General features: G+C 39.5%; 1 protein-coding gene across 1 annotated transcript; it reads left to right on the top strand.

Annotated features, from left to right (window-relative positions):
* Window positions 1–1,027: 1,027 nt before the first annotated feature.
* Window positions 1,028–17,869, top strand: DLD (dihydrolipoamide dehydrogenase). The gene is made up of 14 exons (XM_063323415.1): window positions 1,028–1,156; window positions 2,164–2,239; window positions 3,025–3,104; window positions 6,231–6,299; window positions 8,788–8,857; window positions 9,235–9,335; window positions 9,675–9,818; window positions 9,984–10,085; window positions 11,235–11,425; window positions 12,848–13,018; window positions 13,439–13,628; window positions 14,007–14,144; window positions 15,633–15,722; window positions 15,828–17,869. Exons 1-14 carry the CDS (start codon window positions 1,118–1,120, stop codon window positions 15,891–15,893), a joined length of 1,527 nt encoding a protein of 508 aa, XP_063179485.1. The 5' UTR covers window positions 1,028–1,117; the 3' UTR covers window positions 15,894–17,869.
* The last annotated feature ends 906 nt before the right edge of the window (window positions 17,870–18,775 follow it).

Here is an 18,775-nt window from a genome sequence, read left to right as displayed (position 1 = left end):
TTTTCACAGAAAATATTTTGACTTTTGGGCAAGATGGCCAATCAATATTATGAACCTTGTTGCATATTACTTATCTAAAGTCACATTTAGATGTTTTTATTGTAAATTGAACGGAATATTGCACGTCTTCTAAACGAGGTAGAATTCAGTACAGAAGGGAAATGGCATTGGCTCGTTGCTGTTCCCCCACAGGTGATGAAGTGTTTACATTTTCAAATACTGATATGCTGAAGTCCAAATAACAGGACCACGGGGGCGTGTTCTTTTTTTTTCTAAAGAAAAAATAGTCTGGAAGAATAAATACCACAAAATTAAGGTGTGTTAATTACAACAATGTCTCAATATTCTCATTCAAATTTTTCCTGATTAAATAAATTGAAAGCAAGTATACCAAGTCACCTGAAATTCTTTCCAAAACAAAATATCCTAGCTGTTATATTTTTGAGTTTTTTAAAAATTGGATTTATGTGCATTTCACTGTCATTTAGCATCATAGGATCATGGACGACAAGGTTGGAAGGGACCTCAAGGATCATCTGGTCCAAACTTTCTTGGCAAAAGCGCGGTCTAGACAAGATGGCCCAGCATCCTGTCCAGCGGGATCTTGAAAGTGTCCGGTGCTGGGGAACCCACCACCTCCCTGGGGAGATTATTCCAATGGCTGATTGTTCTCAGTGTGAAACATTTTCCTCTTGTGTCCAGTCGGAAGAAAGAGGTTTCATTCTGAAAAATTAAACATTTTGACTTTCTCTGTTTGTTCACAAATGTTATTTTTATCCCTTAGGTGTGGGTTTATGAGCTGCTTTGCCTGACCTGCACGTTAATTTTCGTGCCGGGTAGCGCTACCCGCTGCCGCGCGGCTCCGCGCTGGGAGCGCCCTGCCCCTTTAAGACCCTCATTTGCATGGTCCCGCCCCTCCCCTCCAGGCCGCGCCCCCCGCGCCGCTCTCGGCGCTGTAGCGTGCGCCCGCCTCCGCCAGGAGGCGCCGTCGCGCGGCGGCGCGCCCTCCTGCCGCCGCGCCCCCGCCCGCCCCGGCCCGTTGCGCGTGCGCGGTCGGTGGAGTCCTTGGAGCGGCGGCTGAGGGGCGCGGGCCGGCGGCGGGCCCGGAGCGGTGAACATGCAGCGCTGGGGACGCGTCTCCTGTGCGCTCGCTCGGGTACGCCGCCGGCGGGGGACGGGCAGGAGGGCAGGCGTCGGGAGCTGAGCCGCGCCGCGCCGGGGAGCTGGGGCCTGGGCTTTCTTCTCGCCCCCCCACCCCTCGCCCGGAGCTGGCGTGAGGGCGGGCGGAGCCGAAGCCGGAGCAGGCGCCCTGGGGCGCGGCGGGTGGCCGCGGGGTTCGGCTGTTCTTCCCTCCCTTCTCTGTTTTCGCGACGGGGAGTCTCTCCTCGGCGCGGCCTCGGCTCGGCTGAGGGGACGCGGTGCCCGCGGTGCGGCCTGGCCCCTGGCGGGCCTCACGCCGCCCCGGGAGGGGTGTGCTCGGGGTCTTGTCCTTGCTGGCGTGCAGGTCGTTGGCTGTCGGCCCTCCCGAAAGCGGAGCGGGGTGTCCCGGCCCGCAGAGCCTCCCGCCGGAGGGAGCGGCCGGGCGGAGCCGGGGGCGGACCCCTTTGCGGCTGTGGAAACCGGCGGCTGTCAGAGGGTCGGTTCCCGCCTTTGGGCAGCGTTGAGGGTTTGGGAAGTGCTTCCAGCAGCATCCTCTACTCCAGTTACAGGGCGATCGGCCCGTGAGATGCTTGTAGCCACTGTGCTGTCTCATTTCAATTAAGAAGTCGTGCCTTCCAGAACCACCTCTGAGATGTTGTCTGCTCGCGGGAAGTGGCCGAAGGGGGTGGTTATGGAACAACAAGACTCTTCATAAAATGGGTGTCTAATTTATGTCATTAAGTGGTTTGAGAGTCAGGTGTGAAGTGTTGGAAGTTTGTGTAGTTAGAGGCAGCCTTAGGCGAGGCTGATGTGAAAGCAGGTGTAATGATCGGCTGAGGGAGCAGAGCGGCTTCTGCCTCCTGTTCCAGTCAATGCTCTCCGTGCCCGCTTCAGTCATGCTGTTCCTGGTTTGGATAACCGGTGACTGTGTGTCTGTCTGTGTGTGGTTGAATGCTTCTTTTTCTTCAAGTGTAGACTTCAACTTTTAAAATTAAGGTGGGTTTTTTTTTCTCCCCTTTCTAGAGAAGCCATTTTGATCGAATTCATCATGGTCTCCAGGGAATTTGTGCAGTGTCACAAAGGACCTATGCTGATCAAGGTAATTAATTATGAAGAATTTCTCTGGACAAAAAAAAATTCAACCCAAAAAAACCCTCAAAATCCAAAGCAAGTGCTTCAAACTCAGAAATCAGTCTTCCAGGTGATGGAGGAATCCATGTCAGCATGGAGATTTAGATGAAAAATAGTGGCTTATTTGTCCTATTTGATATCAAGCTAAAGCTATAAATAGAAGTTGAATTTTATAGACCATAACAACAGTGATGGTAATTAATATTACAAAGGAGGTTGTGGTTACGGGATATGACTTAGGTACGAAGTTCATAGCTTCTGCTGCGTTCATAATCAATAGAGGTTGCATAGATATTTATTTTCTCCTTTATGATCTACTGATTTTATGGCATTCAGTAAGCATTTATCTTTTGCAGTAAACATCAATAGAAACTATGTTGGAAAAATGTTATCCAGCCATCTTGGGTTAAAGTCTTAAAGGATTTATATCAGGATGGATGGGTCAGACAGAATTCAGTTGCCTCATTTCATTGTACATTGTTTTCCATGCAAAACTTAAGACTGCTTGGTTTTATTGCAGAGTGAATACCTCCACGCAACTTTTCGTTTTGTCCAGAAAGTTACTCTTAGGCGTGATATGTAACTTACTTATCTAAACCTAGTTTATTAAGTTGCATCATTTTTAATAGCCATTTTGATTTTTTAAAAAAATGTATTTTCGAACATGAATTATTTCATAAATGATAAACTATTATTCCTTCAGTAAAATGTTGGTTGCTGAAACAAAAATGACTCAAATATGCTCTGTTTCAGTTGATGCCGATGTCACAGTTATTGGCTCTGGTCCTGGAGGGTATGTTGCTGCTATCAAAGCAGCTCAGCTTGGATTTAAGGTAAGATGAGACCTCACTCAGATAGCAGAATATTCATCCAGATGAGCTTGGAAGATGTTTGTGTGATACCGAAAAACTGAAATTCTTCTGTCGCATCTGGGGCACGACATCCTGTTGCCACGTCAGTAATCTTTCTTTACCTTGCTTACCCAGATTATACAGAAGTTGAAATGGAGATGTGAAGGTATTACTGTCTGTAGCCCTTCTAGGCTACTGGCAAAGCTGCTCAGGACAGTTTGCTTTTGATTGGAAGTGGTAATTGCGGTGGGCTTGTACTCTTGTGGAAAAAGTGGGAAAAGAAAGCTAGGAAGGAATATATCTCCCAACAAAGAAAAGGGGAAAAAAATATTGAGTGTGTGACAGAAAGGCCACTGAAAAAATATCCTGAAGAACAGACTGAGGGACCTTAAAAGAGGAAAAAACAATATTTAACTGATGGGAGTAGAATTTGAATGTGAGTAGAGGAATTCTGTTGCCATGTGAGAGTTTTAGAGGTGAAAATATGTTTGTAGAAATACTATAGCATCTAATTTACATTTATTTATGTTCATCTCTGTTGTCCTGTCTGTTGTCATTATATGCCTTTTGAAAGAGGCCACTTTTATCTGATGTGTACTAATGATATGTCATTTAACTGAATATCGTGAGAGTTACACGTGCAAAATGCGTTTCAGATTTTCTAAACTTATAAATATACAAAGTGTAACTTGAGCGGGATATATTTTTTTACCTTCACTCCTTAATATGAGGCCAGCTTACTCTCTTGGCACTGCATTATTCTTCTCTTAATTATTTTGAAATTTGAGAAGGTGGAGCTAGCAGTCTTGAGCATGTTCCTGCTGGCTTATAAGTCCAGTGCTTCTAAATTATGATGTCTGAACTTCATGACAAAAATGAGTTGATCAGACTGCCTGGTGGACAGGAATTCCTGTTGAAGAGGAGTTCCAGTGAAACGCTGGAACGGAGGTTCATGTAGAGTGTAGTGTTCACTGTTGGATATTTTCAGAACTTGGCTGTACAAGGCCCTGAGCCACCTGATATATCTTCAATGTTGACTGTGTTTGGAGCAGGAGGTTTGACTAGATGGTCTCCAGAGGAGGTCCCTTCAACCTGAACTTTTCTGTAGTTGAATGCTGCCCCTCATTGCTCATTACTCCCACAGCTGCGTTTGTGACGTCTCTTTGGGTATCTTCCAGCCTTCTAATGTGCAACTACCAAAATATAAATGTTTGAGATTCCATTAAGAAGTTTTACATCTGCCTGTGACTTAGTGCAGATAATTGAGTTGTCTTTACCCATGCTTTTGCATTGTCTTTTTTGTCTTAATAAAAACTTTTGCTTTTAGATATACGTTGTTACTGAGCTACCTGAGAAAAAAGGTGCTCAGCGCTATGGGTTTTAATTGAGGTTGAGGCCTTCTGCCATGTAAGTTTATGTTCGCTTATTTTAAAGCTTTTTTTATGGCTACATGCCTGCTTTTCTTGGAGCAATGCTGTCCTCTGTATCGGTGATTAACAATAGGATACATATATGAGGAGGTTAAAAACTGCCCTGGATCTTGTGTTTCATCATGGCAAAAAATAGTTTTGTTATATTGCTTTACAGCTAGTCAAAGTGGGCAAAATTTTTAGACGTGCTTGGTATGTGTCACCTGTAGCACTGGACAAACATGAAGAATGTTTGTGCTGACCTTGAGGAGTGTCTTTGAGGTGTTATTGTGAGACGGGCAAGAAGATAGATTCTATAGTGACACCATTCCTGGAAGAACCTGATTGTGCTCTACTGAACTGCCGAACTTTAACCTTCAACATCAGTGCTACATGTGCTAACACAAGCATTAAGTTCTTGTATCACTGTCACAGTGTCCCATGTTATTGCCGACAGTGTTGTCTGGGCATTCACTTTTCAACAGCTTTGCTTGGCCTTGTTGGCGAAGTTGATGTAAAGTGGATGAGGCAGAACCTCCTTATCAGGTAAAGGTAGGAGCAGTCTAGTGCTGTTTGATTCATAGTGCAGCTTTTAAAGCCCATGGATCATTTTTCATGCTTTCATGTGCTTAAGACAGGAGGAAGTTTAGAAGGAGGTTCAGCATGTCTTAGTGTGTTTCTGTGATTTGATACGGTAAATCCTGCTTTTCGTGTGACCATCACCTCTACTTTAACACAAAGGTGGCAATTTAAAGAAATGATGAAAGGCTTTTGCCTGGGTAGTCAATTCTCAGCAGGTTGGAACTGTTAGAGTATAAACCAAGGAATTATTATTTTGAACATTTGTGCACCTTGCAAAGAAGGAGATGACAATTCTTTTGCTTCTATAAAAAAGGTTTATGGTGCTGCCCTCTCCCCCACCCCCGAAGGTGATCTGTTTTCACTTGAAACTTTGTGAGTTGCTTTTTTTCCGTTGCACACTTCAGTGTTAGCAAGTTGATGAAAAGGAGATGAAATGTTTTCTGTCATTGTTGGTATTGACTTTATTTTTGCTTGGCTTTGCTTTACTTTATTTTTATTCTTTCCTTCTTTATCAATTTTGGTGCAACTTTATAGCAAAGGGTCTTGCAAGGTAGTGCGTTTAGAGAGGGAAACATTTGTGGTTTGGGGCTTTTGTTTTGTTTTCTTTGAAGAAAAGATTTCTTCATGTGATTGTAACGTGTATTGGTTTAGTTGTCTGTGTTTCCTTTTAATTACTTGTTTTCAGCAATCTCTTGCATGATTTACATTTTTTGCTTTTTGCAGGTTGTTTTGTTTTTTATTTTTTTATTTTGTTGTTTTAACTTTCACAGAACTGAGTGTTGTATTTAATTGAGGTGCCTTTGGATTTTTGAAGCAGAACAACAGCACTTAAAATTGTATGAAAGTATAAATGGTGCATGGGGTAATGTGGCTCTCTTCTGGTAGAGAATTTTGTTGCAAGAGCCATTTTGTGGTTTCTAAGTTATGAAAAAAGTGAGGGAGGGTAAATGCGAGCCACAAAATAAATCTAGGAATGAAATTAATGAGGCACTTCTAGAGGAGGAGTTATTAGGTAAATGCCTGGTTTTGTCATCCGTTCTAACTTGTCAGATACCCTACATGGAAATGGTGTTACAGCATTGCTAATAAGTTCTTTTTTTCCTCACTTCTTCCTCAGACTGTCTGTGTAGAGAAAAATGAAACTTTAGGTGGAACCTGTTTGAATGTTGGATGTATTCCGTCCAAGGTAAGTGTACATAGTTTGTCTTAACTTCATTGAAAACAACAGATACTATATGTATCACTTCAGAAACTCCTCCTTAAATCTTTTTCCAAGATTGATGTACTTTAAAAATTGAAATTGCGGTCCAGATAAGCTGAAGATCCAAATAAATAACATAAAGCGTTAAAGACGTATTTGCTCCATAGAATTGTTTTGTTTGCAAACTCTGTTTTGTGGACTTTCCCAAATGAAAGAGTGGAAGAGAATGAAAACCAGGGGTGCAGATACATCTTGCTCTGATGAGCTGTTGAGTGGTGTTGTAACCCGTAACTGACTACAATGTTAACTGTTTCAGATGATTGTATCTCTTATAGTCTACCACCTGAAGTTCTTGATCATCTCTTAGCAGTTTGTTCAAAGTAAACCTGTAGTTTTGTCCAAGATGTTGTTCTTATGTTAAAGGAACGCTGAACTCTGTCACTAGGGGTAGAGAAAGTGAATCTAAATTAGGGGAGAGGGGCACCCCTGAAAAATCGTGAACTCTGGTTTTGGTTGGATGATGCACCATGGTCTGAAGAGAGCTGTGTCTCTCCATTGACAGTAGAATGAGCCTACTTAATTAGCTCTTTAAATACTAGTCTAAGCTTAAATAGTGTTTTCAGCAGCCCCAATAGATGGCCTGGAGCGTGGGGCTGGTAGTGCTTGTGGGGAATAGTGCAGGTGGGGAGAGAAAAGGGACAGTCCAAGGCATGCACTCTGAAAGAAAGGATAAGTAAGAAGATGTTCAGAAGGACCTAATATTTGATGTTATCAGTCCTGTTTTAAGTCATTTCAGAACTAGGACCTTGTAAGAACAGTGCTATTGGTAGATAGCCTTGTTAGTCTGATCTGCGTTATCTAGCTGGGTGATAATGAGTCTGCCTCATTGGCACCCAACAGGTGAAGGAAGACACTGGTAATGCCAGGTTTATAATGGCTGTAGGAACAGACATAATTTTCCTACCAAGAACCCTCCTACCTTTGTTGCTCTTTCTAATCTGTTTGCTCGGAAAGGTTCCATTAGCATGGTAGGAGAAAATACAGTATAAATACAAAGTTTTTTAAATTATATATTAATTTTCCTAAACATTTTACTAATAGTTCTAATGAAGTTTAGAACATCTTAATATACTGAGGAAAAACTAAAAAAGAAGGTGTAGATCAACACAGTGTTACTTTAAAAGTTTGGAACTTTGCTAGAATCTATTTAACTTTTCTTTTTGAGTCCCCTTTTTTTTTTATCCTTTGAAGTTCTTAAGAAGATACTTCGGAACCTACGGCTAAACTCGGATGCTATCCAGAATTTTTTTTGAATGGCAATCAGTTTCATAAGAAGTGGATATGTAGGCTGCGTACACTGAGGCAATAACAAACTACTTGAGAATTTCTTTCCAAAAAGCCACCCAAAATAATACATTGGGCATGGATTTATTTTTTTTTTCTTTTTTAATTGCTGAAGTCTTAAGTGGTGGTTGTGTCTTCAGTAACGTTGAATGTTACAGATTCAGGGTTGTGACAGTTACGTGAAATGGGCAAATTGATTTTAAAGAGTGAGAGTTGATAAGACTTAGTAATAAAAAGTTAATTATCTTATTCTGACAGTATTAGTTTAATTCAAGCGTGTGTATATAAGGCAGGTATTTCAAAAAGTGCTTTGAATGTTTTACTGTGCCTGCTTTCAGTCTGCGCAGACTTGCGCTGTTGCCCTTTTTGAAAAGATACTGATAATTTCATGTTTGGGGTGGCTATAGTGAAAGACATAATTTTTTTACCAAGATCCCTTCCTAACTGTATTGCTATTTCTAATCAAAATACAGTTCTAGACATTCTGTATTTCAAGCTGCTGATTTATAAACATTGTTACAAAAACTATTCTAACTTTAATTTTGAATTCTGAATGTCTGGTGAGCTGAGCTAGCTCTAAGTCATCTAGTTTCAGGTCCAGTAGCTGTGCAGTTTTAGTAACTTTAGTACAACTCCTCAACTACAAAATTTAACTCGCATATGTCTACACGGGCTAAAATTTTAACAGGGATTTCAGTATAGCTTTGCCTCATTGAGTTTGTCTGTATCCTCTTTTTGTTGACAAGTAATCTCTTGTCTGAGAGAAATAAGGAAATTCTGTGAATCAAAATCATCCTTCTTTCCTCTACTTAAAGTCTGTTCTTTTTTTTAATCCTTAGGGAGCCATTCCCAGTTTCTCTGGTGAAAGGAACAAAAAGGATAGGTGTGAATTTAACTGTTTTCTATTTTTATGTTAAATATGCAGCTTTATAAAACACTTCAGTAAGAGCTTCTGTGTACAATTTCTGTGTTTTGAAATACACCTTTTTAAATACGTACATGTCAGACTTTTTCTTAGTAGTAAGAATGTTTTGCAAATAACATGAGTTTATTTTTTTCCTGATAATATAAGTAATTAATTCAGTTGCAAATGTATGTCCCAATTCACCTTTCTGTGCGTGTGTTTTAGGCCTTGCTGAACAACTCACATCTGTATCACTTGGCCCATGGAAAAGACTTTGCTAATAGAGGAATCGAAAGTGAGTGCGAAAACCAACTTGTTACTGCCTGTTAACGTAAATGGTTTCCATCAGCAAGCAAATTTAATCATTGAAATCTGACTACTATATATTTTTGGTCAGAAAACTTTTTAGACTTATAAATAATATCCTTTATCTGTTAATTGAAGGGTTAGGGAGACATGTGTCTGCTCCGTGAACCCTGAATCATGGATAGATAAGTAATATTTGAAAAGTGTAATACTGCTTTTTAGCATAGCAGTTGTTGAGTGTAACCTTTACTGTTCAGTAGGGCCATTCAACACATCTTACTGTGTCAGAGCTCTTAATTGTGTTTAGGTTAGCTCTTTTAAATAAAAACACTGCAATGCTTGATAGAAGGTTTTTTCTAACCTTAGTTACAGGAATCCGTTTGAACCTGGAGAAGATGATGGAACAGAAGAGTGGTGCAGTGAAGGCCTTAACAGGTGGAATTGCTCATTTATTTAAACAAAACAAGGTTAGTTTGAATTATATACTGAGGTACAACCATGATTTTTTTCTGATCTCAGTGTCTTGCTTCTTAGATTTTCACGTTCTTGCCACATAAATTATTTTGAGTGACTGGCTCGGCAAGGGCAGAATTTGCTTCTCTCCTAAGAAATTTTTTAATGAACAGTTCCTTCGTTCTTAATCTACTTAAAAGAATAGTATACAAATACTTTGTGATTTGTACTAGATGGTGATGCAGAGGTACATGTTAGCAGCTTCTCTAAAGCCGTTGTGACATTCAGATTAAATGCAGTGTAACTTAGATAAGTAATATGAATCTGAATTTACTGTGTTGTGATTACTAAAGGTTGTACACGTATCTGGGTTTGGAAAAATAACTGGCAAAAACCAAGTCACTGCAACCAAAGATGATGGCAGCACACAAGTTATCAATACAAAGAACATACTTATTGCCACGGGCTCAGAAGTTGCTCCCTTCCCTGGAATTACTGTACGTATTTGAAATCTTAATGGTACTGTTTTTCAATGTGTAATATCCACATAATTTAATGTGTAATAATTTTTTGCATCTGATTGCACTTCAGCTTCTGTGTGTTCTATAAATCACGTAAAAAAGAGATTGTAAACCTCCCTTCATGGATTTCTTTGTCATTAGATTGATGAAGATAATATTGTGTCATCCACTGGTGCGCTGTCACTGAAAAAAGTTCCTGAAAAGATGGTTGTCATTGGTGCAGGAGTCATTGGCGTGGAACTGGTGAGAGGATATTTAAACCACTTGGCCTTTAATGTATAAAGGAACAGGGTGTTACTTTTTTTGTTATATTTAATTGTGTTGCTGTGATTTAACAGATGTTTGGTTGAGTGAGTTGTAATGAATGTGTTCAGACTTCATAGTGTGCTAGCTCCCTTTTCTAGCAGAAGAGTTGGGATAAGTGTTTGTAGGATCAGTGTTCCTGCAGCTGGTTAGCTAAGCAGAGAAATGACAAAGGAACATACAGGGGTTTTTTGGGGGGGAGGGTCAACTTCACTGAGGCTTGTACCTGCTCCACATATAGATGAGAGAATTTTCTTTTTTAAGGGAACCTCATTTTAAGCCAGGATAAATTCTTGTGTGTAGCAGTTAATCCCAATGAATTCTTATGTGATATGGTTGTACGTGTTCTGTCTAACAACCAAAGGAGCTGAAACTTTGTAGTTCATTTTGGTCTGAGTCCTTTTGCCTCATACCTACGTGGTTCAAGAAGAGTGTGTATTTGCTGGTCTTGCAAGTGCTTGCAAATTTGCACATCTGCTTAGTGGTTGCTTAGCCTGCTGGCCATTAAGCAGGAAAGAGCAAGACAAGTGAAATACTGTGTTGGGTGGATGTGGGTAACTTGAGGTACATAGCGTGTACATGGGGTTTGTTGGTGAAGCTGATGATAGTGGTTATAGTTATAAATACGTATAGAAGCAGCAGTGGTTCCATTTTATAGCATAAAATTTCCATAACGTGGTATTGTTTTGGTTTAATTTATAGTCGTATTAGAACACCACAAACAATTTCCTTTGGATTTTCTGAGCTACACTTAGATTCTTTAATTTTGAATTTTTCTGTATAGCATAAAATATACCTAATTTATACTTAATTGTTTTGTTAGGTATTTCTTTAAAAGATTATTTCCGTGAATTCAATCGCTGAAGTTTTGGGTGTGCAAACAAGCAGTGATAAATCCAGTTTTTGTGGAAAGGCTAGGACGGGTAGCGGGTGTGTTTTATCCTACACTGTTATGTTTGTAAAAGCTGATCATTTTTCTCTTACCTGTTGTCCTGCTTTTGAAAAGTTTACAATGGAAGTGATAAGCATTACAGTAAAGAAATCTGAAGCTTTCCTTTCAAAAACTTACGTGTGTTGTTGTGTCTGCAGGGTTCAGTTTGGCAGCGCCTCGGTGCAGATGTGACAGCTGTTGAGTTCATGGGCCATGTTGGTGGAATGGGAATTGACATGGAGATCTCTAAAAACTTCCAACGTATTCTTCAGAAACAGGGACTTAAGTTTAAACTGAACACCAAAGTTACTGGTGCTACCAAGAAACCAGATGGAAAGATTGATGTAGCGTAAGTGTTTAACATAAAACTAAAGGAATGCCATATATATTCTTCCACCCAATCCTTCAAGCCTATTTAAAAATATAGTCTGATATTATTCTTTGAATAGGAAAAATGGCTTTAGGATGAAACTTAATTCTTCAGGGAAACTTAATTTTTATCCTGTATTATCACTTACAGAGTTCATGCTTTTGGGTTTATTGAGTCCTAGATTGCTTATACAGGAGAGGTTCCATTCACTTGAATTGAAGATATGCTAGTATAAAACCAGTGTTGTTTTAGTGAGATCGGTAATAAAAGCAGAACTCTAAATCATTCTTTTTCACAGAAGATCTTAGCTTCTGGTATAATTAACATAAATATCAGGATTGTTCACACAGTCTTTTTCACACCATTAATTCTTGGCTGCTTACTGGAGGGGTTATTTTGTCCATACCTCCCCTTGTCGTCAAAGAAGTGTGGCAGAGATTTGATTGCTTTCGAGTAGAAGTAAATGAAACGACCCCAGAGTGTCTCTTAATAGCCACACACAAGCCCTTTGAAGATTTACAAATGAAGAGCTAATATAGAAACATATAAAGTAAATTTGCTTTGTAGAAGTCTGTATGTATTCACTGCTTCCGTTCTTCTTGTTAATGTATTCTCTATGCAGTCTCTATGGTTACATAAACTGTAGCTTGAGTTTTAAGAAAATGCTTAATGTTACTTAACAGAAGTAAGCTTAAATGTTGGTTTTGTTTCGCTGGAATCTTAATATGACAACTTGTATTTGCTGTATTGCCATACGTTGGGATAGTTTGTCCTCCACTATTGTAAAGGCCCTGGATTTAGGCTTCTTTACATACCACACTGACGCTGATTGGATCTCTCATGTAATCTGTTTCTACATTTAGAGTTTCATTTTATTTCAGGAGTATGCTTTTGAAACACATTTCCTGTTTCTCCTCACTTACTATGCTTTGGTTCTTGCTTGTTCTGGGTGCAATTAAACACAAAGATGTGCTTGAGGGATGCATGTGATGCTGCGCAGCTGCTAACGGGTGTTTGCTTCTTGGGCCAGAAGAAAGCTTGCTTAGAATTCATGGCCCTGCCCCACCCCAAAATATGTATCGTTTGTGTGTCAAGTACTGAGCACCAATTATTTTGCTGTAGAGATTTGATTGTATCAGGTCATGCTACTTGCTAGTGGATATACATCCTGAATTTCTGTGTTTAAAAGTTGTTAGCAAATGCAGTAAGAGTTATTGTCCCTTCCTCTGTCTTCTACTCTTCAACTGTTGTAAGGAAGGAGTGTGGGGCAGGCTGAATGTGAGTGTTTTGGATGCTAGATCCAGCCAGTAGGTCACCATCTGGATTATATTAGTTACTAGGTAGAGAAACACAACACTGAAAGTTTACAGCTTAGTGTTTTTGCTATTTGTTTTTCTTTAGTGTTGAAGCTGCTGCTGGTGGCAAGGCAGAAGTAATAACTTGTGACGTGCTTCTAGTTTGCATCGGTAGACGGCCTTTTACAAAAAATCTAGGTCTTGAAGATATTGGAATTGAACTTGATAAGAGGGGGAGAATCCCAGTCAATAACAGATTCCAAACCAAAATTCCAAAGTAAGTAATACTAAATAATATTGTTTTACTTTTTTAAGCAGAACGCTTATTTTTAAAAGTTTAACCTACTAAAGCAGTTTTAAAAAAAAAAAAAAAGAAAATGTAGACTATAGCTTTCTTTTCTGAAAGGGAAACTCAAAATTTCTGTTTATTTCAGGAACTAAAGCTTTTTAGTCAACAGTTGAAGTCTTGTAATTTAAAAGTTACTGTGCATATTTGATGTCACTTGTCCTTCTTGAAGTGTGGTCATTCTGTGGAAACTGCTCCATTATACTTTGTATTTCTTTTGAAACGTAATATTTTAATCTGTTTTGATTAGAGTTTTCAGTAACGTATTTTAAACTGACTGTTATATAAGGTAGCCTAGGCGTGGTAGGATGTTTTTAAACAGTGTCTTATTCTGTTTCATTGGTCTGATAGCATCTATGCTATTGGTGATGTAGTTGCTGGACCCATGCTGGCCCACAAAGCCGAGGATGAAGGCATTCTTTGCGTAGAAGGCATGGCTGGGGGAGCAGTTCACATTGACTACAACTGCGTACCCTCTGTGATATACACTCACCCTGAAGTGGCCTGGGTTGGCAAATCAGAAGAACAGCTGAAGGAAGAGGTAATGCTTGTTTTCTTCTCAGACAAAACTGTTTTTCCACCCTGGACGTGGTTTCATTGCCTAGTAGTTTATCTAGCTACTTTTTCCAGGAGAATTTCTGCATCTGAATTCACTGCTTAGGGTGTACAATTGAATGATTCCCTCCTGCATGCCGCTCTTTCGAGGATCACAGTTCTCTTTAAGTTAATATTGTTCATTTGCTAATTAACCTTTTTTAATATTCCCCTTGTGCCCCCTTTGGTGGTCGTTCTTATGCATTGCTCCGTATGTCTTATGTGTCTTTTCTTTTTGTATTCTGTTCCTGTACTTATCAAATTGTTTCTATGGTTATGTTGTTCCTGTTGGTAATTAACTCACTAACACGTACCTGTTTTGTAGGGTATAGAATACAAAATTGGGAAATTCCCATTTGCTGCGAACAGTAGAGCAAAGACAAATGCTGACACAGATGGCATGGTGAAGATACTCAGTCAAAAATCAACAGACAGGATGTTGGGTGCTCACATTTTGGGCGCGGTAAGTATTGTAAATTGTGCTGCTGTCTTGGCCTGGTAAGGGTATGTTATTTGTCTTGCACGGTTGCAAAGTAGTTGTCAAGTTAGAAGTGCTTGTAAAAAGAAGGAAGACTTGAGTCTACCATAGTTGCTTTTATTTACTGTTCTCTTCTGCAGTCCTGCCCTCCTCCCTATTTTCTATTACTTTGGTCTTAGACACAGCATTTTAAAATTTTTTTCTGAGAATTGCTAGGGTTAATTGATTTCTCTGACAAGTTGTTGGTTTGTTTTGGGTTTTTTTTTAAATGAATATTGCCAAATACTCAGGAGAACAGCAGAAGTTGTTGACTCAAGTTCTTGAAGTTGAGGGAGCTGAACACACTGTGGTTTTTTCATTGGTGTGTTCTTTTTTTTTTTTTTTTTTTTCCCCACCTCTCTGAACTTCAGACTTCAGTGGAATTGGTAACCTTATGCAGTAGTCACCAAATCTGGGGGCAGTAACTTCTGGAACTCTGATTAAGAACCCTTTGCAAAGATTAGAAATCAGAAAATTCTATTTTGGAAAAGTGTAATTTTCTGCTGTCCTACAGCATTCAGGGTTAGACCATAACATCTCTCTGTTTTGTTTATCTTAGCTTCAAATAATCTTTCTTCATCCTGAAGGTGTATGCAGAAACACTTCCGTGCATCTTGTATACAGCTTTCTTTGAGAAACATGAAAACTGCTGTTTACCTGGAAAGGAAATTTTATTCCTATGAATTGATACACTGTCAACACTAGGTGACTAGTCAGTAGGCTTTTTGTTTCTGAATCTGGTTCTCATATTTTCTGATAGGAATACATAATAAAATGTTATGCTAGTTATCTTTTCTCACAATGACAGTTGTTTAAAAATCAATATAATTTAAAGGAAGCACAACTTAGGTTTATTGGTGTCAGACAGACTAATTTTCTTCAGTGGAAAAGGGCTGGGGGAAAATCTTACATTGTGGATTTGAATGCTCAAAATGTAACAGATTTCACTATTTGCAACTCCTCAAAGAAGCGCTCTCTGAGTAAATACGCGTAAATACAACTTGCATTAATAAAAGTGAAGGTGCAGATGTAGTAGCATGCTTTTGTTTATCTAGTTATCTATTTAACTTCCCAGGAGGCTGTTGAAGTTTTGGGGAGGCTTCAGCAGTGATCATGTATGCTGTAGTTTTGATAAGAATGTGGGTATTATCTGACCAGTGTCTTCTGGTGGAAAAAAACCCACATTTTGCACAACTCTCAGTAATGAGAGAAAAAACACTCTAATTAAGAACTACGTTTAGATTTATGCTAGGCTTCAGCAGTGTCACCAAATAGATTAAGTGCTTATGTTTTATATTAGAACATAGCTGAAGTGGTAGTTATAATACAACTGGTTTTAGCAAAAGATGCTTATTTACAAGCTGTTAGTGATTCCGGAGGACCTGGACAACTGCATAAAGGTTTGTGCTAATTGCAAATACCATTAAATTACAGGGTGCTGGTGAAATGGTTAATGAAGCTGCCCTTGCTATGGAATACGGGGCATCATGTGAAGATGTAGCCAGAGTTTGCCATGCCCATCCAGTAAGTTTTTCGTAAACAGACTGTTGAGCACTGGGGTTACACAGACATGCTACAATCACGTGTAAATGCTAATGACCTGTACCTCTTTGTGTTTGCTCTCTACAGACAGTGTCAGAAGCCTTCAGGGAAGCAAACCTAGCAGCATCTTTTGGCAAAGCTATCAACTTCTAAAATAAAAGTGCAGATCTTTGTACGTGTATAGTACATCTCTGAAAATGGACTGTGGGCTCTTTTGGAAGGCTGAGTCTAAAGATTTTTGGACTGAATGAAACAATTATCTTTATTTTAAACATCAAAGATTTAAACAATAGAGTTTGGAACAAGTGGAATTATCCAGTCTCTGTAAATTAAATACTTAAAATTACTTGTTTATTTACACGATGAATGTTGCAGAAAAACAGCCTGAGAGAACTTGTCTCGTCTTCAATACCAAACATTTTTGCTGCTGCATGGGATTATCAGGTGTGCTGGTCAAAACCCTGAATAAATGTCCAGCATAACTGGTGTTTTCTTATTTGAGGTAGTGATAGACTAAGCCTGTTGAATGCTGGCACTTATAATGCCGCTGGCACTTAAAATGCCACTGTCACTTCCGCACAAAAATGTGTTTCTTTCTGAAGGGATTAACTTTAGTATTTAACCTACTTCTTACATACAAGTACCAAAATTTGTTCTGATTCAGTAGTGTTAGGATGTTGGGAGAAGAGGGGCTTGTATAGATCCATTAAAATGATACGGACTTTTTAAAGAGAAAAATACTTTTGTGCGTGTGTGATTCTCCACACATCACGTTTTCATATTGAAAACTCATCAGGGGAAAAATCGAGTGCTGATGGAGAAATGAAAGATTGAAGAAAAATTTATCTTACTGCTCCTTAACCTTTTCTGTTTTTAAAGCTTCCATTGTCCAGCTCTCTTAAACTTGAAATGCTAAACCTGGCTAGTGAAGCAGCACTTGCTGCTAAGTGCTATGACACGAGGGTTATTCTGCATCTTCCACACACAAGGGCTGCAGTGTCAGCTCTCCACACAATTAAGATGTACGTTCTTCTCTTCTTCTGTTTTCTATTTTGTGCTCTCTTTCTGTCTCTTCTGTAGCAAGAGAGCTTAATAAATATTTAACATGTCTGGAGGGTCTTCTGGGGTTTTGTTTGCTGATTGTTGGCCCCATTACTCCTTTTAATGTCTAGGTTGTGAAATATGTGAAGAAACTCACAAACAAATGGCATCTTTGGAATACTACTAATGTGTGTAGGGAATGTGCCCAGTTCCAGTAGCGCACTTTAAGTTTTGTTTTGCAGGATGCCTTTTTTTTTTTTCACTAGGCTCTTCTGCCTTAAAGAAAACCTTAACACCTACTGGTATTGTACGTGTCCTTTTTTGTTATGCCAAGGGCATGATAGATGAGAAATGTCCATCCAGAAAGTGGTGCAAAAGCTACTTGTTTTGTGTATGTACAAGATGGTTGTATCCTCCTGCCTTCCTTTAGAGCTTCTGGTTAAGTATTGATCCAGTATCCATACCGAGTGATGGAAATATATGCCAATGTTACCATTTCATTAAGATATCGATTAATCAACAAACACCAGTGATACTGTTCTTCATTTTGGTTGGGTTTTTTAAACTCCTGTTTTAATTGTAGATAGGGTTAAACCACCACAGCTCATTAAAGTTATCCCCAGGCTGAGATGACCCAGCATGTCCCTGAATTGGAGTAAGTGAATTAATGTGGATCTGCTTTCAGGTGTTAGTAGGCAGTTGCTGAAGGGAAAGCAGAAGTGAGACAACAGTGAGGGAAGAAAAACTTGATTCTTCCGATAGATCTAGGCATTTTGGAATCACTTCTACTTGTTGCAGGTAAATGCTATTAAGTGTTAATCTTGTGCTTTCCAAGTTCTTCCTAGAAGCCCTGCTCTTTCAGAAACAGTTTTGTGACTACTCCCCCCCACCTCCCTCAATACTTGTGGCAGTCTTAGACAGTTCAGCCTTGAGATTCATCAGTTACAAATTCTCGTATCTCGTTTTGTTCATGTTAAGTGAAGTTTGCAAAGTCAGGGAAACTTTAATCAAGAATATTACTAAAATTATACTGGAGACTGTAGTGTGCCAGACACTTGAAAATAAAATTTGAGGCCTTAAAATTGTTACTATATTGTTATTTCTCTCGCTGTCGTTCCTGTTCTAGTTAAGCGTAAAAAGAGTTTTATAAAGTTAAAAGTAAGATGAGCTACCGAGCCACTCGTCAATGGTCTGATGGCAGTTAAGTCTGAATGTTGCTACGTTTGCAGACTGTATTTTTAATTGCTGTGAAGTATGCTGGCAGTGAAAAGGTGTTTGATGCTGGTATGGTAATTGACTCCTGTGAAGGATTTTTTTGCTCTAACGCTTGTAACCGGAGGAGCTTTTGGGTAATTATTTATTTAAACATGCCACTCTTCAGTTTGCTCAGGTAGCGATACATTCTGCTATAGTTGTGCTGACTAACTTTTGCTGACGTTAATCAAGGTTAGGTAAGGTGCTGATCAAAGTTATGTACGCAGATGTATTCCTCAGGTCAGAGTTTGCAGTCAGGATGTGTAAGCGCATGTTGCAGTTTTGGATGCTAATTTGTGTAGCTGATGACTGCTGTAAAACAACTTGTGCAGTACAATACAGTTGAAGGTGTACTGCTCTCCTGAAGGTTGGTGAACTGCATGTTACCCTTGCACTTTGAAAAAAAGGCTTCTCTGTGTTTTGTGAAGTGCAAGCTGTTCTCAGAGAGCAACGTCTGTGTGCAGCTCCGTAACCGATTCACATTAAGTGCCCTGCAAACTTTTGTAGCTCCTTTTCCAGAGAGGCTTGATCCTCCAAGCGTGGTTTATCACGTAAATTCGGTGCTTGAAATGTAAACCATGCTCACCCCTTCAGTGCTGACCTCTGCTTCCACTTCACATATGGAGTGTTTCATAATCAGTGACACGAAAGTAGTGTTAAGCCTAAATGGGTATCATGCAGAGAGTAAATAATCCTTTTTGAGCACTGCTGGGTAAATGCTAGCGAACCACACAAGGATG

This window comes from Chroicocephalus ridibundus, chromosome 1 (assembly GCF_963924245.1).
Source record: "Chroicocephalus ridibundus chromosome 1, bChrRid1.1, whole genome shotgun sequence".
NCBI classification, from domain to species: domain Eukaryota; kingdom Metazoa; phylum Chordata; class Aves; order Charadriiformes; family Laridae; genus Chroicocephalus; species Chroicocephalus ridibundus.
The sequence above is the reverse complement of the archived record's forward strand: the minus strand, read 5'-3'. Positions and strand labels throughout refer to the sequence as shown.

What these genes read in the sequence shown, in the direction of transcription:
- DLD (XM_063323415.1), top strand. Translation starts at nt 1,118, where the DNA reads ATGCAGCGCTGGGGACGCGTCTCCTGTGCGCTCGCTCGG. An exon ending in AAGGACCTATGCTGATCAAG is followed by an intron (nt 2,240 to 3,024) that starts GTAATTAATTAT and finishes GCTCTGTTTCAG; the next exon opens with TTGATGCCGATGTCACAGTT. An exon ending in ATTTATTTAAACAAAACAAG is followed by an intron (nt 9,336 to 9,674) that starts GTTAGTTTGAAT and finishes TGATTACTAAAG; the next exon opens with GTTGTACACGTATCTGGGTT.